This window comes from Stegostoma tigrinum, chromosome 45 (genome assembly GCF_030684315.1).
Source record: "Stegostoma tigrinum isolate sSteTig4 chromosome 45, sSteTig4.hap1, whole genome shotgun sequence".
In the NCBI taxonomy this organism is placed as follows: Eukaryota; Metazoa; Chordata; class Chondrichthyes; order Orectolobiformes; family Stegostomatidae; genus Stegostoma; species Stegostoma tigrinum.
Window position 1 is genome coordinate 6697491 of NC_081398.1, and position 25074 is coordinate 6722564.

General features: G+C 50.9%; 1 protein-coding gene across 1 annotated transcript in view; it reads right to left on the reverse strand.

Moving 5' to 3' along the window:
• The window catches only part of ponzr6 (plac8 onzin related protein 6), a 36445-nt gene extending 19811 nt beyond the window's left edge, over window positions 1–16634 (reverse strand). Inside the window, exons 1-2 of the mRNA XM_048524326.2 lie at window positions 16514–16634; window positions 10067–10189 (exon numbers count right to left, since the gene is read on the reverse strand). Coding sequence (XP_048380283.1) covers window positions 10067–10181 — 115 coding nt within the window. The 5' untranslated portion in view covers window positions 10182–10189; window positions 16514–16634. The remainder of the gene's footprint in view (window positions 1–10066; window positions 10190–16513) is intronic.
• Window positions 16635–25074: the final 8440 nt, after the last annotated feature.

The window sequence follows — 25074 nt, forward strand, 5'->3', positions numbered from 1 at the left end:
TAACTGGGAAGCTCTGTGAGATCATTGTTTCTGCCAATGCCCTTGGGCCAATGTTTGGAGTGTAGTTGCTCTCCCAATTGAATTTGCACAGAGAGGCAGTGCTAAACTCACCAAACAGGCCATTCAATCAGTGATAACAGGTCATTCAATTAAGCAGGATTGAGTTTAACCTCACCCACTCACGTCATCACTCTCTGCACTTCCCCATTTCACCTTTCAAATTGTGTGAATAATATTATTTGAAACAGATCCACATCATTCAGGGTGGGTATGAATTGTTTTTCTCACTTCAAGTTTTCAGAAAAAAGCATTGTAGGCTGCTCAGATGTACCAGAGATGATGGGAACTGCAGATGCTGGAGAATCCGAGATAACAAAGTGTGGAGCTGGATGAACACAGCAGGCCAAGCAGCATCTCAGGAGCACAAAAGCTGACGTTTCGGGCCTAGACCCCTCATCAGATCTACCTCCCATTTATCGCCCCCAAACACAAGATTTTTTAAGCTGCATTCTAGAATCCCCACAGAGTGGGAACAGGCCATTTGGCCCATTGAGTCCACACTGACCCTCCTAAGACCCTCCCTGCAGTTTCCAATGGCTAAACCTCCCCAGGGCTGCACATCCCTGGACACTATGGGGCAATTTAGCACAGCCCATCCACCTTAACCCACACATAGAACATAGACCAGTACAGGCCCTTCAGCCCACAATGTTGTGCCAAACCTTTACCCAAAAATCTTTGGATTGTGAGAGGAAACCCACAAACTGTGCACAGACAGTCACCCAAGGCTGGAATCGAACCCCAGTCACCAGCACTGTGAGGCAGCAGTGCTAACCACTGAGCCACCGTGCTGAAGGTGGAAGCTGGTCTGTGCCAGATAACTTGTATGGTGCAAAAGGATGGCCTGGTAGTCTTATTGCTGGTCTGTTAAACCAGCCAGCTAATGCTCTGGAAAAACAAGGTATGGAGCTGGATGAACACAGCAAGCCAAGCAGCATCAGAGGAGCAGGAAGTCTGACGTTTCGGGCCTAGATCCTTCTCCTGAGGCTCCAGACTCTTCATCGTCAAGGCCGAAGCGTCAGCCTTCCTACTCCTCTGATGCTGCTTGACCTGCTGCGTTCATCCAGCTCTGCACCGCGTTATCTCAGATTCTCCAGCATCTGTAGTTCCTGATACCTCTAATGCTCTGGGATCCTGGGTTTGAATCCTGCCTCGGCAGATGGTGGAATTAGAATTGAATGCAAATTTCAAAGTAAGAGTCTTAGACATAACTGTCATTGCTGAGGAAGAACTCAGCTCGTTCACCAATGAGAGAAGGAAACTGCCATCTTTACCTGGCATGGCCTATATGTGACTCCTGACCTCACAGCTCTCTGGACAATTAGAGATAGGCAATAAATGCTGACCCAGCCAACAACACCCTCATCCCGCCAATGAATTTAAAAAGAAATTGCAAAAAACAAAGATTAAGGGGGCGTTCTGCTCAGTGATCCATCCAATACTTCGCTTTCCATCATCCTCATGGAGGAAAGTGTCTGGTCATTGTTCACATTCTTGCTATTTTTGAGAGCCTGGGCCACCTAAGAATAGACTGTCCATTTCACTGTGGCCAAACACACTTTTGACTGTTTGAAATAGGGGATGGAGTAGGCCATTCAGCCTCTAGAATCTGTTCCAGCGTTCCACACAATCGTAGCCCTATTCCACTTTCCTGCCTGCTATCCTCCTCCTCATTACCTCCCCCTTGTGGTTCTATCTTGGCCTCCAGTACATTCGACAACCCATTCTCCTGTAGGGAATTCCCCAAAGAAAAACCATGGTACCCTCTGAGAAAAGACATTCCAACTCATCTTCGTCTTCAATCGGAGAGAGTCATAATTTTGGAACTGTGTCTCCTCTGTTGGGGGGGGTTGCGCGTGTCACATCCTCCTGACACCTGAGCACCCACCTCGGAATATGGGAGACACTCAACAGAATCTGGGGAGAGAGGATGATTTTCTGTCTGCAATGATTCTTCAGAACATTGAAGATTTGAAGAAAGTTTCCCTGAAGAAGAGTCATACCAGACTCATACCAGGGTCTGTTACTCTCTGCAGAGCAGCTCCGTATAAAGTTATACAGCATGGAAACAGGCCCTTCAGTCCAACCTTTCCATGCTGACCATGTTCCTAAACAAAACTAGTCCCATTTGCCAGCATTTGGCCCATATCCCTCTAACCCTTTCCTATTCATGTACTTATCCAGATGCCTTTTCAATGTCATGTCGCTTCTAAATCTTTCTCCTCTCACCTTAAAACTATGCCCCTCCAGTTTTGAACTCCACCATCCTAAGGAAAAGACTTTTGCTATTCACCCTATCCATGCCCCTCATGATTTTATAAACTTCTATAAGGTTACCTCTCGACTCCCTGCGCTCCATTTCAGATTCCCAGAATTTTGCATTTCTATATAACCCTCAGAAATTTAACGGGCTCAAAAATGGATTGCCTCACATTCTTCCAAAATACAGCTAACCCATTGGAAGACAAAGACAGGACAAAAACTGAAAGAAGGTCGAATGCTGTAAATCAGGAACAAAAACACAAGTTGCTGGAAAAGCTCGAGATAACACAGTGCGGAGCTGGAGGAACACAGCAGGCCGAGCAGCATCAGAGGAGCAGGAAAGTTGGCGTTTCGGGTTGAGACCCTTCTTCAGAAATGCTGGGAGAGCTCAGCAGGTCTGGCAGCATCTGTCATCAGAAAAACATTAGAGTTAACATATCGGGTTCTGAGGGAGGGTCACCGGACCCGAAACATTAACTCTGATTTTCCTTCCTTCACAGATGCTGCCAGACCTGCTGAGCTTTTCCAGCAACTTCTGCTTTTGTTGTGGAAAACAAAGATATCTTTATTCTGGGAAATGGCCAAGAAAATCTTTTTTGAGCTGTTTTCAGAACAAATAAGGGGACCAAAACTCAACATAGTTCCCCCTGTATCGTCCCGCCAGTACCCTATCCAACTCTAAGAAGGTCCATTGCTTTGGCAATCAAGAGCTTCCATTTGCTTTCCTATTCATGTATGACCATGTGTGAGTTAACCGTGTGTGTGTGTGTTTGTGTGTGTGTGTGTGTTTGTGTGTGTGTGTGTGTGTGTGTGTGTGTGTGTGTGTGTGTGTGTGTGTTTGTGTGTGTGTGAATGAGAGTGTGTGTGTGTGTGAATGAGTGTGTGTGTGTGTGTGTGTGTGTGTAGTGTGTGTGTGTGTGCGTATAGTGTGTGTGAGTGTGTGTGTGTGTGTGTGTGAACGAGAGTGTGTGGTGTATATGAGTGGGTGTGCATGTGTGCAGTGGTGTTTGTGTGTGTGTGTGTGTGTGTGAAAGAGTGAGTAATTGTGTGTGTATGTGTGAGTGTGTCAATATGTGTGTGTGTGTGTATGAGTGTGTGTGTGAGTGAATGTTTGTGGTGTGTGCGGTGAGTGTGTGTGTGTGTGTGTGCATGTGTGCATCTTTGAGTGTCTGTGCGTGGGTCCCGCATACCAGCATTTCATGATTCCCTTACAAGGAAATTTTGGTCATACAGTGGTCCGTACTCTCCCTCTGATTTCAATGGAGAGCTGTGTTTCTAGCTCCCCTGTTAAAAAGGTCAGCCCCATGCTTTCCCACGATATTCTCTCTTACAGAAATCAGTAAAGTTTTCAAGAAAGCGTCACAGAGTCATAAAGCATGTGGAGCTGCAGGAACACAGCATTAGAGGAGCAGGAAAGCTGACATTTCGGGTCGGGACCCTTCTTCAGAAATGGAGGAGGGGGAAGGGGGCTCAGAAATAAGTAGACAGAGGAGGTGTGGGGCTGGGGAAGGGTAGGTGGGATGTTGATAGGTGAGTGCAGTTAGGCAGTGAGGGGGATTGGTCAGTGAGCTGGGAGGAGTGGATAGGTGGGAGAGAAGATGGATTGGCTGTGTCAGATCAGGGAGGCAGGAATGAGAAGGAGGATTGGGCGTTGGAAGAGATTTTGAAACTGGTAACATCCACGTTGAGACCATCGAGCTGTAGTTCCCGAGGTAGAATATGAGGTGCTGCTCCTTCAGTTTGTGGGTGGTGTCATTATGACGTCGGAGGAGGCCCAGGGTGGACATATCGTTCAGGGAGTGGGAAGGGGGAGTTGAAGTGGTTCGCCACCGGAAGGTGCTGTCGTTTGTCGCGAATGGATCGCAGGTGCTGTACAACATGGCCTCCGCTTGGTCTCACCGGGAGCAGCGGATGCAGTGGACCACACTGGCGGATGGGCGGGTGAACCTCTGTCTGATGTAGAAGGTTTTCTCGGGTCCTGGGATGGAGGTGATGTGGGAGGTGTAGGGGCAGTTCCTGCGGTTGCGGGGAAAAGTGCCGAGTGTGATGGGGGCAGCGGGGAGTGTGGAGCGGATGAGGGAGTCGCAGAGAGAGTGGCCCCTTCGGAAGGCAGATAGGGGTGGGGAGGAAAATATATCCGTGGTAGTGGGGCCAGATTGCAGGTAGCGGAAGCCCATGTCCCTCCATACTTCTCTTATGCATGAATTTATCCAAATGTCTTTTAAACATTATAACTGTACCAGCATCCACCCCTTCCTAAAGTTCATTCCGCACACAAACCACTGTTTAAAAAAAGTGGCTCCTCATGTCAGTTTTTAAATCTTTCTCCCCCCACCTTAAAAATGTGCCTCCCCCGTCTTGAAATCCCCCACCCTAGACAAAAGACAACTATCATTCACCTTATCTACGTATCTACGCCCCTCATGGTTTTACAAATCTCTATAAGGTCACCCCTCAGGCTCCCTACACTCCCAGCATCTCCTTTATAACTCAAACCCTCCAGTCCCGGCAACATGCTGATAAACATTTTCTGAACGCTTTGCAGTTGAAGAATATCCTTCCTATAACAGGGCGACCAGGACTGGGCGCAGTGCTCTGGGAGAGGCCTCACCAACGTCCTGTACAACCTCAACGTAACGTCCGAACTCCTATACTCAAAGGCCTGAGCAATGAAGGCAAGCGTGCTAAATGCCTTCTTCACCACCCTGTCTACATGTGAAGCAAACTTTGTGCCTGAACCCCTAGGTCTCTCTGTTTTACAGCACTACTCAAGGCCTTACTTCTAATTGTATCAGCCCTGCCTTGTTTGTTTTAACAAAATGTAACACCTCGCATTTCTCCAAATTAAGCCCTTTCTGCCACTCCTCAGTCTTTTGATCCAATTTCTCAAGATCACTTACTCATCTTAGGTAACTTTTCTCACGATACCACCAATTATGGTCTCATCCGCAAACTTACTAACCATGCTTTCTAAATTCTCATTAAAATCACTTACTTCTGCAGCGTTGGAGATGTTACGGGCTGTTTCCTCCACTGACAACATTAATAAATAAACTGTTCACATGCCTCCCCGTTGAAACTAAGGAAGGGAGCCTGGGCTGTGTGAGGGGGTTGGAGGGAGGACAGGGTAGGAGAGTGGGAGGATTTTCTGATTTTGTTTTAATTTCCTGGGCCTTATTTACAGGCCTTGGGCGAGTTTCCCGAAGAATCTGCTGCCTCTTCCTGATTGTGAGCCAGTGTCCTGGACTTCTGGCCTTCTCCCGTACTGCCTTAGCTTCAGAGGAGGGACTCAGGCCTAGTCTCTCAGTGTGTTGTAAGCCTGTTCGAGAAAAGCAGAGGCTTGCTCTTGGGTTAGAAACAGAGCAGACAGCAGCTCCAGGACGGACCGGGGAATCTGGGAATGGTCACCTGAGAATGCCCGGAGGACTGGACGGCCTCCAACACGGACACCATTCAGCTCATCGATAGCTGTACTAAGTCCCTGAAAGCATGATACAGTGAGAACCATCACCAACACACCACTACCAGCACCCACCTTATACCCCACAACCTTACATCACTTCTACCCTTCGAATGTTTGTCCAATTTGCCCTTCTCAAAGTTCCTACGTCCCTTTCTGGGCAGCACACTCCTGGCCAATGTGTTCGAACAAAGATCATCTCTTCTCCTCTATTCTGGCTGTTCGATACATCTGCTTCCATTTGCCAGTCACCAGTCAAGTATAACAGTGTTCCTTCGTCACTATCTCACAACTCTTCATTATCTTCAACTCTGTGACTCCGTTTCACCTTAACCATTCGATGGCAACAGTGTAGAGAGAGCTTTACTCTGTCATAACTCTGTGCTGTCCATGTCCCTGGGAGTCTTTGATAGGGGGTCAGTGTGGAGGGAACTTTACACTATCTAACCATGTGCTGTCCGTTTCGTGGAGTGTTTGATGGGAGGCACTGTAGAGGAAGCTTTACTCTATCTAACCCCGTGCTGCCCATGCCCTGGGAATTTTTGATGATGTCCAGCATACTATATTCCGGTATTGTCACATTCTTTAATATTTCATCAGTTCCGAAAATTATCAAAGAATGTTTCCATGAGGAACATGTCACTATTTCCTGACCAGCCTGTTGTGCGATGTATGACGCAACCAATTTCTATCCGAGAGGTACAGCATTCTCAGGTGACCATTCCCAGATTCCCCGGTCCGTCCTGGAGCTGCTGTCTGCTCTGTTTCTAACCCAACTTTGAGGAAGACATAGTAGGAGCTGCAGATGCTGGAGAATCTGAGATAACAAGGTGTGGAGCTGGATGAACACAGCAGGCCAAGCAGCATCAGAGGAGCAGGAAGGACCCTTCTTCAGACCCGAAACGTCAGCTTTCCTGCTCTTCTGATGCTGCCTGACCTGCTGTGTTCATCCAGCTCCATACCTTATTCTCTCCAACTTTGAGGAAGTTGCTCCATATAATTTTATCCCTGTTCATTACAAAAAAAACTGCCATTGACATCACAAATCTGATGGGTGAGGCGCAATATCTCAACGCAAACTGCAGGACGTATGGTGGAGACTGTATGTGAGAGTGTGTGTGTAAATCTGTGACTGAGTGTGTGTGTGTGAGTGAGTACATGTCAGTGAGTGAGAGAGTGTGTGTGCATGAGCGTGTTTTTGTGTTTGTCTACATATGTGAGTGGGGTGTGTGTGTGTGAGAGTGTTTCTGTGTGTGTGTGTGCGTGTGTGTATGTGTGTGTGTGTGTGTGTGTGTGTGTGTGTGTGTGAATGAGAGTGTGTGGTGTGTGAGAATGGGTGTGTGTGTGTGTGTGCGTGTGTGTGTGTGTGTGTGTGTGCGTGTGTGTGTGTGTGTGTGTGTGTGTGTGTGTGTGAATGAGAGTGTGTGGTGTGTGAGAATGGGTGTGTGTGTGTGTGCGTGTGTGTGTGTGTGTGTGTGTGTGTGTGTGTGCGTGTGTGCGTGTGTGTGTGTGTGTGTGTGTGTGTGCGAAAGAGTGAGTGATTGAGTGTGTGAATGTGTCAATATGTGTATATGTGTGTATGTGTATGAGTGTGCATGTGTGTGTGAATGAATGCTTGTGGTGTGTGTGTGAGTGAGTGTGTGTGTGTGAATTTGAGTGTGTGGTGTGAGTGAGTGTTTTGTGTGCATGTGTGTGTCCGTGTGTGTCAGTGTGCATCTGTGTGTGTGTGGTCCGTGTGTGGGTGTATGTGTGTGTCTCTGTGAGTCCGCGTGTGTGTGTGTGAGAGTGTGTGTGTGTGTGTGTGTGTGTGTGTGTGTGTGTGTGTGTGTGTGTGTGTGTGTGTGTGTGTGTGTGTGTGCGCATATCCAACTGTATGCGTCTGTGTGCATCCGTGGGCGTACGTGTGCATCCATGTGAATGAGAGTATGTGGTGTGAGTGAGTGTGTATGTGTGCATGTGTGCATCTGTGCGTGTCCGTGTATGTGAGAGTGTGTGTGTGAATGAGAGCGCGTGGTGTCCGCGTGTGTGAGAGTGTGTGTGTGAATGAGAGCGCGTGGTATCCGTGTGTGTGAGAGTGTGTGTGTGAATGAGAGCGCGTGGTGTCCGTGTGTGTGAGAGAGTGTGTGTGTGAATGAGAGTGTGTGGTGTCCGTGTGTGTGAGAGTGTGTGTGTGAATGAGAGCGCGTGGTGTCCGTGTGTGTGAGAGTGTGTGTGTGAATGAGAGCGCGTGGTGTCCGTGTGTGTGAGAGTGTGTGTGTGAATGAGAGCGCGTGGTGTCCGTGTGTGTGAGAGCGTGTGTGTGAATGAGAGCGTGTGGTGTCCGTGTGTGTGAGAGTGTGTGTGTGAATGAGAGCGCGTGGTGTCCGCGTGTGTGAGAGTGTGTGTGTGAATGAGATCGCGTGGTGTCCGTGTGTGTGAGAGTGTGTGTGTGAATGAGAGCGCGTGGTGTCCATGTGTGTGAGAGTGTGTGTGTGAATGAGAGCGCGTGGTGTCCGTGTGTGTGAGAGCGTGTGTGTGTGAATGAGAGCGCGTGGTGTCCGTGTGTGTGAGAGTGTGTGTGTGAATGAGAGCGCGTGGTGTCCGTGTGTGTGAGAGAGTGTGTGTGTGAATGAGAGCATGTGGTGTCCGTGTGTGTGAGTGTGTGTGTGAATGAGAGCGCGTGGTGTCCGCGTGTGTGAGAGTGTGTGTGTGAATGAGAGCGCGTGGTGTCCATGTGTGTGAGAGTGTGTGTGTGAATGAGAGCGCGTGGTGTCCGCGTGTGTGAGAGTGTGTGTGTGAATGAGAGCGCGTGGTGTCCGCGTGTGTGAGAGTGTGTGTGTGAATGAGAGCGCGTGGTGTCCGCGTGTGTGAGAGTGTGTGTGTGAATGAGAGCGCGTGGTGTCCATGTGTGTGAGAGTGTGTGTGTGAATGAGAGCGCGTGGTGTCCGTGTGTGTGAGAGTGTGTGTGTGAATGAGAGCGCGTGGTGCCCGCGTATGTGTGAGAGTGTGTGTGTGAATGAGAGCGCGTGGTGTCCGTGTGTGTGAGAGTGTGTGTGTGAATGAGAGCGTGTGGTGTCCATGTGTGTGAGAGTGTGTGTGTGAATGAGAGCGCGTGGTGTCCGCGTGTGTGAGAGTGTGTGTGTGAATGAGAGCGCGTGGTGTCCGCGTGTGTGAGAGTGTGTGTGTGAATGAGAGCGCGTGGTGTCCGCGTGTGTGAGAGTGTGTGTGTGAATGAGAGCGCGTGGTGTCCGCGTGTGTGAGAGCGTGTGTGTGAATGAGAGCGCGTGGTGTCCGCGTGTGTGAGAGCGTGTGTGTGAATGAGAGCGCGTGGTGTCCATGTGTGTGAGAGCGTGTGTGTGAATGAGAGCGCGTGGTGTCCATGTGTGTGAGAGCGTGTGTGTGAATGAGAGCGCGTGGTGTCTGCGTGTGTGAGAGTGTGTGTGTGAATGAGAGCGCGTGGTGTCCATGTGTGTGAGAGTGTGTGTGTGAATGAGAGCGCGTGGTGTCCGTGTGTGTGAGAGCGTGTGTGTGAATGAGAGCGCGTGGTGTCCGTGTGTGTGAGAGTGTGTGTGTGAATGAGAGCGTGTGGTGTCCGTGTGTGTGAGAGTGTGTGTGTGAATGAGAGCGCGTGGTGTCCGTGTGTGTGAGAGAGTGTGTGTGTGAATGAGAGCGCGTGGTGTCCGCGTATGTGTGAGAGTGTGTGTGTGAATGAGAGCGTGTGGTGTCCGTGTGTGTGAGAGAGTGTGTGTGTGAATGAGAGCGCGTGGTGTCCGTGTGTGTGAGAGAGTGTGTGTGTGAATGAGAGCGCGTGGTGTCCGTGTGTGTGAGAGTGTGTGTGTGAATGAGAGCGTGTGGTGTCCGTGTGTGTGAGAGTGTGTGTGTGAATGAGAGCGCGTGGTGTCCGTGTGTGTGAGAGTGTGTGTGTGAATGAGAGCGCGTGGTGTCCGCGTGTGTGAGAGTGTGTGTGTGTGAGAGCGCGTGGTGTCCATGTGTGTGAGAGTGTGTGTGAATGAGTGTGTGTGTATGTGAATGAGTGTGTGTATGTGAGTATACACAAGTGTTTGTGTCAGTGTGTACCAGTCTGAGTGTGTATTGATGTCTGTGTGCATGCATTGAAGATGGCCAATGACTCAACTGTGATGCTTCTGGAGTCAAAGTCCCCCTTGACTCTCTCAGCCTGCTGCATTGACGAATCCTGTGCGAGAAAGCCCTGAGTTCCGAGCCCCTTAAAAAGGGGGGACAAAATTCGAACAACGTGTAAACAGATGGAGGGAATGGAAAGGAGAGAAGAGACTCAATACGTACAGATCCCACAATCTTCACAACATTCGAAAATACCGGTGTTCCAGCCTTTGGGTTGTGTATTGATGATAGTCGTGGTTTGCTGAGGTTGTGTCATTAGTACCACAGGGGCCGCCATTTCTGGTCCTGGGGAGCAGCAAAAGGCAAAAGCAACAAGCAGCCATTACTGTCAATAAAACTCAACTAATCTCCAGAGCCTCTGCAAAGCCCCTCCATCAACAATTATCACTATCGTCGCAGGTTCACATATTTCCAACTCAGAAACCGTTCAGTCCCTCTGCTCCGTGCTTGTGCCTCAAGCCTTCTCCTGCCTTTCTCTTCATCTCACTCTGTTACCCTGTTCCTTTTCTTCTCTCTCTCTCTCTCTCTTTCTCTTTCTCTCGCTCGTCCTGTGTACATCCAGTTTGCTTTATATGTCTCAGTCTGGCTCCTGACTACTCCCTGACACAGCAGGTCCCCCCATCCTCCTCAATCTCCCGGGTTTCCACTGTCAATAGTGACCAACCCCTTCAAATCTTTTCGACCTATTGGTGTCCTCCTGGAGAATTCATCAATGACATTAACCGTGGACACGACACCAAAGGCATTTGGAGAATTTGACAAGTTAGTGCGAAGTCAGATGTTAAATAATGTTCAGTGGACCTCCTCAGATACTGAAGCAGCCAGTGTCCAAATGCAATAAGATCTGGGCAGTATCCTGGCTCAGGCTGGGAAGTGGTAATTAACATTCAAGCCACGCTAATGCCAGGGGATCACCAGCTCTGACAAGGGACAATCCAACCAGCGTCCCTATTTGATGTACAGTCAGTCATGGTCCCAGTTTCTCCTTCGCTGCACAGAGAGATGGGCCCTGGGCCAAACTGCCCATTCCAACTCAGGTTCCCAGATTTCTGCTATCACAGGGATCTGTTCTTGTTCGCTCTGAACTGCAGCATTTTATAATCTTCACTGTCATTGTCAGATACAATCGTAATCTCAGACGCCCTCCCTGTCTCTATCACCCCAACACCCATTCTGCTACACACCTCCCTATTTCTGTCACCGCCACCACACTGTCCCCCTACACCCCTCCCTATCTCTGTCACCCCCACCACACTGTCCCCCTACACCCCTCCCTATCTCTGTCACCCCCACCACACTGTCCCCCTACACCCCTCCCTATCTCTGTCACCCCCACCACACTGTCCCCCTACACCCCTCCCTATTTCTGTCACCCCCACCACACTGTCCCCCTACACCCCTCCCTATCTCTGTCACCCCCACCACACTGTCCCCCTACATCCCTCCCTATCTCTGTCACCCCCACCACACTGTCCCCCTACACCCCTCCCTATTTCTGTCACCCCCACCACACTGTCCCCCTACACCCCTCCCTATCTCTGTCACCCCCACCACACTGTCCCCCTACACCCCTCCCTATTTCTGTCACCCCCACCACACTGTCCCCCTACACCCCTCCCTATCTCTGTCACCCCCACCACACTGTCCCCCTACACCCCTCCTTATTTCTGTCACCCCAACCACACTGTCCCCCTACACCCCTCCCTATTTCTGTCACCCCCATCACACTGTCCCCCTACACCCCTCCCTATCTCTGTCACTCCCACCACACTGTCCCCCTACACCCCTCCCTATCTCTGTCACCCCCACCACACTGTCCCCCTACACCCCTCCCTATTTCTGTCACCCCCACCACACTGTCCCCCTACACCCCTCCCTATCTCTGTCACCCCCACCACACTGTCCCCCTACACCCCTCCCTATCTCTGTCACCCCCACCACACTGTCCCCCTACACCCCTCCCTATCTCTGTCACCCCCACCACACTGTCCCCCTACACCCCTCCCTATCTCTGTCACCCCCACCACTCTGGCCCCCTACACCCCTCCCTATCTCTGTCACCCCCACAACACTGTCCCCCTACACCCCTCCCTATCTCTGTCACCCCCACCACTCTGGCCCCCTACACCCCTCCCTATCTCTGTCACCCCCACCACACTGTCCCCCTACACCCCTCCCTATCTCTGTCACCCCCACCACACTGTTCCCCCTACACCCCTCCCTATTTCTGTCACCCCCACCACACTGTCCCCCTACACCCCTCCCTATCTCTGTCACCCCCACCACACTGTCCCCCTACACCCCTCCCTATTTCTGTCACCCCCACCACACTGTCCCCCTACACCCCTCCCTATCTCTGTCACCCCCATCACACTGTCCCCCTACACCCCTCCCTATCTCTGTCACTCCCACCACACTGTCCCCCTACACCCCTCCCTATTTCTGTCACCCCCACCACACTGTCCCCCTACACCCCTCCCTATTTCTGTCACCCCCACCACGATGTCCCCCTACACCCCTCCCTATCTCTGTCACCCCCACCACTCTGTCCCCCTACACCTCTCCCTATCTCTGTCACCCCCACCACACTGTCCCCCTACACCCCTCCCTATCTCTGTCACCCCCACCACTCTGTCCCCCTACACCCCTCCCTATCTCTGTCACCCCCACCACACTGTCCCCCTACACCCCTCCCTATCTCTGTCACCCCCACCACACTGTCCCCCTACACCCCTCCCTATTTCTGTCACCCCCATCACACTGTCCCCCTACACCCCTCCCTATCTCTGTCACCCCCACCACACTGTCCCCCTACACCCCTCCATATCTCTGTCACCCCCATCACACTGTCCCCCTACACCCCTCCCTATCTGTCACCCCCACCACACTGTCCCCCTACACCCCTCCCTATTTCTGTCACCCCCACCACACTGTCCCCCTACACCCCTCCCTATTTCTGTCACCGCCACCACACTGTCCCCGTACACCCCTCCCTATCTCTGTCACCCCCACCACACTGTCCCCCTACACCCCTCCCTATCTCTGTCACCCCCACCACACTGTCCCCCTACACCCCTCCCTATTTCTGTCACCCCCACCACACTGTCCCCTACACCCCTCCCTATCTCTGTCACCCCCACCACACTGTCCCCCTACACCCCTCCCTATCTCTGTCACCCCCACCACTCTGTCGCCCTACACCCCTCCCTATCTCTGTCACCCCCACCACACTCTCCCCCTACACCCCTCCCTATCTCTGTCACCCCCACCACACTGTCCCCCTACACCCCTCCCTATCTCTGTCACCCCCACCACACTGTCCCCCTACACCCCTCCCTATCTCTGTCACCCCCACCACACTGTCCCCCTACACCCCTCCCTATCTCTGTCACCCCCATCACACTGTCCCCCTACACCCCTCCCTATCTCTGTCACCCCCACCACACTGTCCCCCTACACCCCTCCCTATCTCTGTCACCCCCACTACACTGTCTCCCTACACCCCTCTCTAACTCTGTCACCCCCACCACACTGTCCCCCTACACCCCTCCCTATTTCTGTCACCCCCATCAGAGATTTACCAGGATGTTGCCCGGTCCGGGAGAGATTTACCAGGATGTTGCCTGGTCTGGGAGAGATTTACCAGGATGCCTGTGCTGGAGAGTTTAAGTGATGGAAAGAGTTTGGACAGACTGGGGTATTTGTGTTTAGAGTAGAGGAGACTGAGAGGGAACAGGATTGAGATATAGAAAATGTTGAGGGGCATAACAGGAAGAAACATTTCCTCTGGATGGGTGGGGGAAAGGAAGAGGCAGGAGCTTTAGAAGGAGTATGAGGAACAAACTTCTCACCCAAAGAGTGTTGAGAATCTGCCTGTAAGTGTGGCACAGACAGAAACCGCCATCATATTGAGGAAGTGCATAGACATGCAATTGTGAGCCCAATAAAAATAATGATGACCATGAATCTATTGTCGATTGTTGGAAAAACTCATCTGGGTCACTAATGTCCTTCAGGGAAGGAAACTGCCATCCTTACCTAGTCTGGCCTACATGTGACTCCAGACCCACAGCAATGTGGTTGGCTGTTATCTCGATGGTACAGGCCTCGAGGATTCTGTGACATAGCCTCGTCTTGCCTGTTGCCAGGTCTCCATGATTCCAGAGAATTCCCTTCATCCGGAGAGTGAAGAGAAGGCGGAGCTTGTTCCGACTGGGAGCAGTCAGTGCGGGAGGGAAGGATTCATGAGGAAGCTGGATAAAGCCGTGAGGGAACGCGGAACAGGAGGATAAGTAGGTGGGCCGAGAGGAAGCGGGGGAAATAAGATGGACCAAAAGGCTGTGTAAATTCTGAATTTATTTCAGAAATTCAGAATTTAATTTAATTCTGGATTTTAATTTGGAAATTCGAATGTAATTCTGTCCAGGTTGTTATAATTCTTATTAAGCATGGCATTAAGAGCTTTTCGCTGTGCTGTTGACCTCAATGGATCTGTGACTCATAACTTGGGCTGAAACAGTGATGGCACTAACAACCCTTGGGGCATCCAGTAGGTGCTATATCAATGAAAAAATGCAGAATGCGGAGGGAATCGGAATTAATCACAGGTAATAAAATTGGGTTGGGGGGGCTTAGCAGCAGTGGATAGGACTTGTCCCCTGGTTAAATGCAACTTCTTTCTCTTTGGGCTATTTTTTTTCCCCAAGTGGCTGCCCCACTGATTGGATGCACGGTGCAGAAAATAGCCATTCGGCCCAAACAGTCCATTCAAGTCCCTGGGGGCTAACTCCAACTGCACAGTGTTGGCCGAGTGAGCAGCCATTTTGAGGTGTCTCTCCCAGCAAGATATCCGCCCAGGTGAGCTGGCTGACGTTGGACCCCCACCCCCGAGGGAGGGAGGGAGGAGTGCCTCAATGATGGTAGTTCCCCGGGAGGGGTGGGTGGGGGCAGGTTTGGCAAGGGGGAGAGAAAGACCCAGGACACAATGTGGTCCAGACCTCCCAGTAAGGAACTCCATCTGCCTCTTCACCAAGGCATAAGCCCGTTACCCCTCTCTCCCCCAGCTTGGCCATGTCCCACTAACCCCCCCGCCAAAATCCCCTCCCCTTATTTTACATTACCCATTATCATCTTCTGATTGTTTGGGCTCAAAATGGCCCCCAAGGGCATTTGGAATGAGACATTGAGGTGTGGGGAGAGACAGGCTGTCCTCCAGATTTTGACCCGACAGCATGAGGCTTTAGAGGGCAACTGCTGAAAGGTTCCACAGCTCTGCCTTGCCAAAGGAAGGGCTTTTGGGATCTTGCTGTGCCTCTGACAAACGATGCCCTCAATCTCAGCATCACTGCCTCTGGCCTGTCCCTGCCAACGCCCTGGTCTCCAGTGCTACGTTACCCTAAGACGCTCTTCCCCTCCCATCCCAACACCAATCCTGCCACACAAACACGGCTCGTTGACCCTATCATCAATACCAACTTCTACCCACATTGGCGCCCAGAAAGGGGCACGCCGATTTTAACATTCTGATTTCAAATCCATCCACAGGCTCGCTACTCTCCTCCAGCCTGTGTGACGGGCCCACACCCTCTATATTCCAGCCCTACCCTCCTCAAGTTCTCTATACTTTTCCATTTCTGGTCAACTTCCATTTCCTCATGTCATTAACTGTTGAGCATTATGGGAACCTAGCCTCCAAAATTCCCTCCCTCACCCTCTGTGCATAGATCATTGAATCCCTACAGGGTGGAAACAGACCATTTGGCCCATTGAGCCTACACCAATCCTCTGAAGAGAATCCCACCCTATCGCTGTAACCTTGCCTTATCCACAGTTAACCCACCAAGCCTGCACATCTTTGGCCACTGTGGGCAACTTAGCATTTCCAATCCTCCCCAACCTGCACATCTTTGGACTGTGGGAGTAAATCCGCGCAGACACAGGGGAGAATGTGCCAACTCCACACAGACATTCGCTCAAGGTTGGCATCGAACCTGAGTCTCTGGTGCTGTGAGGAAGCGGTGCTAACCACTGAGCCACTATGCTGCCCAAGATGGGACTGTCTGTCATAAGTATTGCATCCTTAATAGCCCACTGGGCAATGGAGTGCTAGCCCTGTTGCTGTGGGGCCTGGAGTTACCTAGAGAAGGGTCACGGTGCCAATTTCCTCCTCTGGGCACGGTGAGCGAACCAGCAAAGAAACAGGCGCTTACATCCATCACATTCCAATTAATGAAGGAGTTCATCTCTGATTCCTCATTCTGGACTTTTTAAATCCATTTGAATTCCATTTTGGAGCCTCGGATCCCTCCCCGCTAACACCTCCCCTGTCTTGGTGCCCACTCTCCCTCAGTGCTCACTCCCTCGGTGCCCAGTCTCTCTCTCTCTGTCTCACTGTCCACAGCCTCTCTCGGTACCCAACGCCCATACCTTGGCTCTTTGGGGGCTTTCTATCCTGTTCAAAGAGGCTCAAACACCACTGCGAAAACCGCCCCCATCACTGCCCTCCTCCCTGACCGGGCGCTCAGCACTGTGCCCCAGGCATCACCCACCACAATCCACCCCCCCCCCCGCCCCAAATCCCTCCCCAGTGCCGAATGTGCAGCTCAGTACCTCGTCAAACGTTGTCTGATCAAGAGAGTGTGAGGAAGCTGGATCGGCACCCAGGGTACAGCGGGAGATGATGGCAGCTAAATCGCCCCCAGCTCAGATATCAGAGGTTCGAGTGTCGCACTGAAAACACCTGAGTGACTTTAAATAGCGAGAGGCGTGTCAGGTATCCAGCTTCAGGCAAAAAGAGACAGTGAGAGCTTCGCCTTAACCCTCACGAGCCTGGATTGTTAGCCACTGGCTTCTCATCCAATTGCATTCTCTCTCTCCTCCCGAAGGCCGGCTATCCAACTGCAGGAGGCGTCGCAATGCCAGAGGTCCTTGGGGTGGTGGGGGAGGTGGGGTGGTGTGGAAGTCGTGTCTCCCCAAGCCGGGCTGATTTTGTCCTCAAGGAACACGTTCCCTCAGCAAACACAAGTTAACTCACGCACCCCCAAACTCTCCAATTCTCCCAAGCCCTGACATCAAAGGAACTGAAGTTTCGAGGGTTGCCCTGTGGACGGTTGGCATTCCACCGCATTCTCCTGTCGTCAACAATCACACTTTTATGTCTCTAGTGTTTTCTCTCCAGTCTCTTTTCCCATTGGTGCGGCCTGAATGCAGGGGAGCGGGGCTGGACAGCGGCCCACACACCATATCCCCTGGTAACACACAGATTGCAGACCCACAGCAGGGAAGCTGGCTGGACCAGATCCAGCCTTTGATCTACCTCCACAGAGGCTGGCACCCGTCCCCGAGTGGCCAAGTCGAAGGCCTCTGGTTAGACCTCTGGAGGGCACAGGTTGTAATATCTTTCCTCATGCAGGCCATGAGGGCATCATTAGCTAGGGGCCAATTGGGGAGGCGACGGCCTATGGTATTATCGCTGGACTGTTAATCCAGGGACCCAGATTCGAATCCTGCCACGGCAGATGATGGCGTTCGAATTTAGTAAAAGTCTGGAATTAGAATCTAATGATGGCCATGAATCCATTGTCTACTGTCAGGGAAAGCCCATTCAGTTCACTAATGCCCTTTAGGGAAGGAAACTGCCATCCTTACCTGGTCTGGTCTACACATGACTCCAGACACACAGCAATGTGGTTGACTCTTAACTACTCTCTGGGCAATTAGGGGATGGGTAATAAATGCTGGTCTGGCCGTTAATGGATAAAGGAGCATGCATTGGCCATCCTTTTGAAATCATTGAATCCCTGCAGTGTGGGAGCAGGCTATTTGGCCCATTGAGTCCATGCTGCCCCTCTGAAGAGCATCCCGACCAGACCCACCCGATCCCCATAATCCCCCCCGTATTTCCCATGGCTAACCTGCACACTGTTGGACAGATTAGCATGGCCAATCCACCCTAACCTGCACATCTTTGGGCTGTGGGAGGAAACTGGAGCACCCTGAGGAAACCCACATAAACACAGGGAGAATGTGCAAACTCCACACACAGAGTTGCCCATAGATGGAATGGAATCTATGCTCCTGGCAATGTGAGGCAGCCACGCTGACTACTGAGCTACCCTATCGATCTCTCTCTGCACCCTCCCTATGTCTGTAACATTGTACTCTGCACCCAGCTCTGCTACCCTGGCGCACTCTCTATGGTACAACCTGCCTGTTGAGCACACAAAACAAAACTGTTCACCGTACCTCAGTACATGTGACAGTAATAATTGCCCAAAGGGCAGTCAAGTGCCAACCACAACATCTCAGTGGTTAGCACTGCTGCCTCACAGTGCCAGGGACCCGGGTTCGATTCCAGCCTCAGGCTGTGCGCAGTTTGCTCCTTCTCCCCACGTCCACGTGTGTTTCCTCCCACAGTCCAAAGCTGTGCAGTTTAGGGTGGAGTGGCTATGCAAAATTATCCGGAATGCCCAGGGATGTGCACGTTGGGTGGGTTAGCCATGGTAAGTGCAGGGTCACTGGGATATGTCTGGGTGGGGTGCTCTTTATTTGATGGGCCAAATGGCTTGCTTCCACACACTAGGGATTTGATGATTCCAACCACGTTAGCTGTCGATCTGGAGTCACATGCAGGCCACACCAAACAAGTATGGCAGTTTCTTTCCTTAAAAGACATTAGTGAAAAAAATCAATTCATAGTCATCGTTAGACTCTTAATTCTAAGTTCAAACTTCAGCATCGGCGGTGGCAGGATTCAAACCCAGGCCCTCAGAGCATTTCCTGGGTCTCTGGATTAACAGGCCAGTGATAATACCATTCAGCCATCGCTTCCCATATGGGCTTGAGGAGGGGTGGGGGCTGCCTATGGGGGAGAAAGAGGGGACGGGGAATGAGCCAGATGATCATCCATGATCCTATTGTACGGCTGGAGCTGGCTCGAGGGGCCTACTCCTGCTCTGATTTTCTCTGTTTCGACAAGAATGGCTCCAGGAGTGTTACAGAAGCATCATAACATTGGAGGGTGTGGGCCTAGTACGGGGAAAGTGGGACTAATATAGGTCGGAGTGCAGACTCATTGGGTCAAAGGGTCTCTTCTGTACTGTATGATCCAAAGGATGAGAAGCTTCAGCGCTGAGGAGAGCTTGAAGAAGTTGGGACCATTCTCTTTGGATACGGGAAGGCCAAGAGGGACAGCTGAATGAGAATTTTGAAATCACAAGTGGGCTAGGGGTTGGACAGAGCAGACAGGGAGAAGATACGCTCCACTGATAAAAGGAACGGGGTTGGGCAGGGGAGTTTCGCCAATTTAGAGTGATCTGCCAATATATTTCCAAGTCAGGATGGCGTGGTGCTCAGAGAGGATAGTGTTCCCATATATCTGCTGTCCAATGCCTCATCCCTTATTTGATTCCTCATTCCCTCAAAATCTAAATAAAAATCCATCAGCCGCTGGCCTGGATGTAGTCCGCAGAGTATCTGGAATTGACAATTCCAAAGATTCGCAAGAAGAAATTTCAGTCATAGAGTTCTATAGCATAGAAACAGGCCCTTCGGCCCAACCAATCCATGCTGACCATTGTCCCAAACTAAACTAGTCCCACCTGCCTGCTCCTGGCCCACACCCCTCCAAGGCTTTCCTATTTGTGTATTAATCCAAATGTCTTTTAAATATTGTAACTGTACCCACATCCACCACTTCCTCTAGAAGTTCATTCCACACACAAATCACTCTCTGTGTAAAACAAATTGCCCCTTGTATTCTCCTTTTAAAATCTTTCTCCCCTCATCTTTAAAATATGTCCCTCTAGTCTTGAAATCCCCCACCCTAAGGAAAAAAGAGACATGAAAATCAATTTATCTATAACCTTCGTGACTTTATAAACGTCAATACGGTCACCCATCAAACTTCTACAATCCAGTGAATAATGTGCCAGCCCAACCAGGCTCTCCTTATAACGCAAACCCTCCGGTCCCAGCAACATCCTGGTAAATCTCTTCTGAAACTTCTCCTGGTTAATAGTATCCTTCCCTTAACAGGGCAACCAGAGCTGGACGCAGTACTCCACCAACACTCACCAAGAGGCCTCACCAACACTCTTTATAACCTCAAATTGATGTCCCAACTCCTATACTCAAAGGACTGAGCAATGAAAGCAAGAGTGCTGAACGCCTTCTTAACCCCCCTGTCTACATGTGATGCAAACTTGAAAGAATTATGTACCTAGGCCTTTCTGTTCTACAACACAGTCCTTGTGTAGAAACCATGACTTATGTTCAAGGCTCTGCAAAGCAAGAGTGCCTCTTCGCTGAACCGAACCTGGTCAGGTTTGTAAATTTTACAATCCTGTTGCCTCTCGGAGCGCAGGAAGGTAAATCTCCTCAAACTTTCCGAAGCGTGCAGCAACGTCACCCTCAGCAAACAGCATCATAAACCTTGTTTATAGTGGAGTGAGAAAATTCTTCTCACTGCGAGGAAACATCGGCACAGCGAGGGAGGGCCCAACAAGCATGCCGTGTAATTGTCGGAAGATTTTCCGAACTGTTGCATTCCATTCCTGTCTGTGATTGATGTTCAGGGACACTCAGATCCCTCCAGATGCAAATATTTTACCAATCAGATCTGGGAATTGACTGTCTGATGCAAAACCCATGCTGTAAGATAGGGAGAAAACATTGCCAGAAAATGCAGAGCAGGGAGCTTAAAGGTTCAGTAAAATCGTGGACGAGATGTTGTGCCCCTCATAATCTGCCGTAGAGTCATGCAGCGTGGAAACAAACCCATGCAGGCTAGACATCCCAATGTGACCTATTCCCATTTGCCTATATTCCCCTAAACCCTTCTTATTCATGTACCCATCAAGGTGCCTTTAAAATGTTGTGATTTTACCAGCCTCCACCACTTCCTCTGGCAGCTCATTCCACACACGCACCACCCTCTGTGTGCAAATGTTGCCCCTCAGGTCCCTTTTAAATCTTTCCCCTCTCACCTCAAACCTATGCCCTCTAGTATTGGACCCCCCCTACTCTGAAGGGAAAGATCTTGTCTATTCACCCAACCCATGCCCCTCATGATTGTATAAACTTCTATAAAGTCACCCCTCGGTCTCCGACGCACCAGGGAAATTCGGCCTCTCCCTGTAGCTCAAACCCTCCAACCCTGGCAACATCCTTGTAAATCTTTTCTGAACCCTTTCAAGTTTCACATTTTTCCTGTAACAGAGTGACCAGAATGGAACGCGGTATTCTAAAAGTGGCCTAACTAATGTCCTGCAACATGACCCTCCCAACTCCTATACTCAATTCACTCACCAATAAAGACAAGCGTACCAAACACCTTCTTCATTCATCAGAGAATCCGTACAGTGTGGAAGAAGGCCATTCAGCCCATCCCACCCACAATGACCCACCAAGGTGAATTCCATCCAGACCCATCATTCTCCCCCATAACCTTCATTTCCCATGGCTAATCCACTTAGCCTACGCTTCCCTAGGCACTATGGGACTATCTAGAATGGTCAATCCACATAACCTGCACATCTTTAGGCTGTAGGAGGAAACCAGAGCACACCCACGCAGACACGGGGGAGAATATGCAAACTCCACACAGACGGGGTAGAATCGAACCTGGGTCCCTGGTGCAGTGAGCCATCATGCCACTCAATGGAAAACAGTCTATCACCAAGAGAAACCTGTTGCACTATACCCTCAACTAACCCTGCACACATAGATCAGTAATGGTACAGGAGGAGGCTATTTGGCCAACAAGTCCAGGACAGCTCTTTCGAAAGCTTCAGAGAAACATGGAAGTTCGGAACAGGCCTATCTACCCTTCCGGCTGGCTCAGCCATTCAATATGATCACAGCTGATCATCCAACCTGCCTTCTCCCCCATACCCTTCGATCCCTTTAGCCCTAAGAGCAAAATCCAACTCCTTGAAACATTCAACCACTTTCTGTGGCAGGGAATTCCACAGGCTTCCCACTCTCTGGGTGAAACCATTTCTCCTCATCTCCATCCTCCACCGTATCCTTTAGCCTGTTTCCCCGCTGCTTTTAGACTCAGGAACACCCTTCCCATTTTTACCTGTTAGCGTTCTTTAGGTTTCCATGTCCCCAACCCTCATTTTTTTCACACTCTTCACGCCAGTTCTGACTCTTTCTTCCGCCAATCCCTGCCATTTTAACTTTTGTTTGAGCCTTTGGCCCAATCCCCTGACTGTTACGTCTTGCAGCCTGCCCTAGGCCCGAGCCCCATCACCATGGCAACCGGTGCAGGCCTGTTAACTGTATCAGTGCTCATCAGCCTTTTTCGGGTAGGCCTCACCAGAAAAATCGCACCATTTCTAACCCTGGGAAGTCCAGCACTGGGAAAGGGGTGTGGGGTCACAGTCTAAGGGATACACGAGAGGACTGCGATGCCGAGAAATGTCTTCGCTCAAAGAGTGGGGAGCCTGTGGAATTCTCTACCACAGAAAGCAGTTGAAGCCAAAACATTGAATGTTTTCAAGTAGGAGTTGAATGCAATTCTTTCCTCTGGTATCTGACGGCCAAGAATGCATCACCTCACACTTCTGGTTTAATTCTGGTCATCCTGCTATAGCAAAGATGTCGTTAAACTTGAAAGGGTGAAGAAAAGATGGTACCAGGGTTGGAGGGCTTGAGCTATAGACAGACAGGCTGGGGCTATTTTCCCTGGAGCGTGGAGTGAGTTATAGAAGTTTCTAAAATCACGAGATGCATAGATAGGGTGAGTGGTCAAGATCTTTCTCCCCCTCAGGTAGGGGAGTCCCAAACTAGAGGGCGTAGGTTTAAGGTGAGAGGGGAAAGATTTAGATGGGGCCTGAGGGGCAACTTTTTCACACAGAGGCTGGTGCGTGTATGGAATGAGCTGCCAGAGGAAGTGGTGGGGGCTGGTACAGTTACAGCATTTAAAAGGCATCTGGATGGGGACATGAATAGGAAGGGCATGGGCCAAAATGCTGGGACTATATTAATTCAGGCTGGCACGGATGAGTTGGACCGAAGGGCCTGTTTCCGTGCTGTACGTTTCTATGACTTGCCAGGGTTAAACTCCATCTGGCAATTTCTCCACCCAGTTTCCAAGCTGGTCTATATCCTACCGTATCCTTTGGCAACATCCCTCACTATCCACAGCCCCACCAATTCTCACATCATCTGCAAATTTACTAAACAAACCAGCTGATACATTGCAAACAACACGGGTCCCAGCACTGATCCCTGTGGAACACCACTGGTCACAGAGCCCCAGTTAAAACATCACCCATCCATCGCCACACTCCGTCTTCTATAGCCAAGCCAATTTTTTATCCAAATGACTAAGTCACTGTGGATCCCATGTCACTCCTGTACTTCTGGGCCAGCCTACCATGAGGGACCTTGTCCAAGAACATCGAACATGACAGCGCAGGAACAGGCCCTTCGGCCCACCAGGTCTAAACGGGCCACAGTGCTGTGCTAACCTAATCCCATCCGCCTGCAGATCCCTCTTTCTCTGCCTCTTCCCCTGTCCGTCTGAATACCTCATAAACGCTGCTATTACACCTGCTCCTAACGCTTCCCCCTGGCAGCACCCTCCAGTCACCAATCACCCTCTGGTGAAAAAAATTGCCTCGCACACCTCCTTTAAACCTCCCCCCCACCCCCCCACCCCCACGTCTTAAACCCACCTCCCCTGGTATTTTATATTTCCACCCTGGGGAAAGAGACTCTGACAATCCACCTGACTCTTGCCCCTCAGCATCGACAGGGGGTCCTGGGGATGTTGGGGGGTGGGGTGGTGGAAGGGTGTGTGTCAGTATTTACAGGGGTCTCCGAGGGAGGGGGGCAGTGTGTCAGTATTTACAGCAAAGTCCCAGAAGGAGTGGGGGGAGTGTGTCAGTATTTACAGGGGTCTCCGGGGGGGGGGGGGGGAGGAAGTGTGTCAGTATTGACAGGGGAGTCCCAGAGGGAGTGGGGGGAGTGTGTCAGTATTTACAGAGGTCTCCGAGGGAGTGTGTCAGTATTTACAGGGGAGTCCCAGAGGGAGTGGGGGCAGTGTGTCAGTATTTACAGGGGAGTCCCAGAGGGAGTGGGGGCAGTGTGTCAGTATTTACAGGGGGGTCCCCAAGGGAGGGGGGAGTGTGTCAGTATTTACAGGGGGGTCCCCGAGGGAGGGGGGAGTGTGTCAGTATTTACAAGGGGAGTCCCAGAGGGAGTGGGGGGAGTGTGTCAGTATTTACAGGGGTGTCCGAAGGACGGGGGGGAGTGTCAGTATTTACAGGGTGTCCCCGAGGGAGGGGGCAGTGTGTCAGTATTTACAAGGGGAGTCCGAGGGACGGTGGGGGGGGAGTGTCAGTATTTACAGGGGGGTCCCCGAGGGAGGGGGGAGTGTGTCAGTATTTACAGGGGTAGGGGGGACCCTGAGGGAGGGGAGAAGGGTGTACGTCAGTATTTACAGGGGCACCCTGAGGTGGGTGGAGTGCATCAGGAACGAAATCAATCCCGAAACTGACCAAGTGAAACTGACTGTTCCCCAGAACAGTGCGATGCTGTTTGTTTCCTGAAAAGTAGAAGAATAAAGGGTGCAGCAACTAGACATGTTTCACATTTTAATGGCAAATGGCCAATCGATGTGAAACGATCTTTAACAACAGAGAGCTTGAGAGAAAAATATTTATTCGAAAATGAACAAGGAATGCATTCCACTCGGGATTGCATGAGGTGAGCAGTGTTTAAGGGGCATTTGGCTAATTACAGGAGCAGCATAGGTGTTGATGAATGGGCTGTTGGGATGTTAGGAGGAAGATGTGAACAGAAGCATATGGTGCTTTGAGTGAGGGTGACAGCCCTTGACATCAAGGCTGCATTCGACTGACTGTGGCATCAAAGAACCCGAGCAAACCTGGAGTCCACGGACATCAGAGGCAAACTCTCCTGGAGTCATACCTGGCAAATACATAGGTGGCTGTGGTCTGTCAGAGGTCAGTCATCCCAGTTCCAGGGCATCTCTGCAGGAGCTCCTCAGGATATGGTACGGTATGACACATCTCTGGAGCAGGTAGGACTCAAACGAACTCCTGGCTCAGAGGCAGGGACATTACCAATGAGCCGCAGGATTCCTGGCTCCTCAGGGTAGTGCCCTAGGCCCAACCGTCTTCAGCTGCTTCATCAAT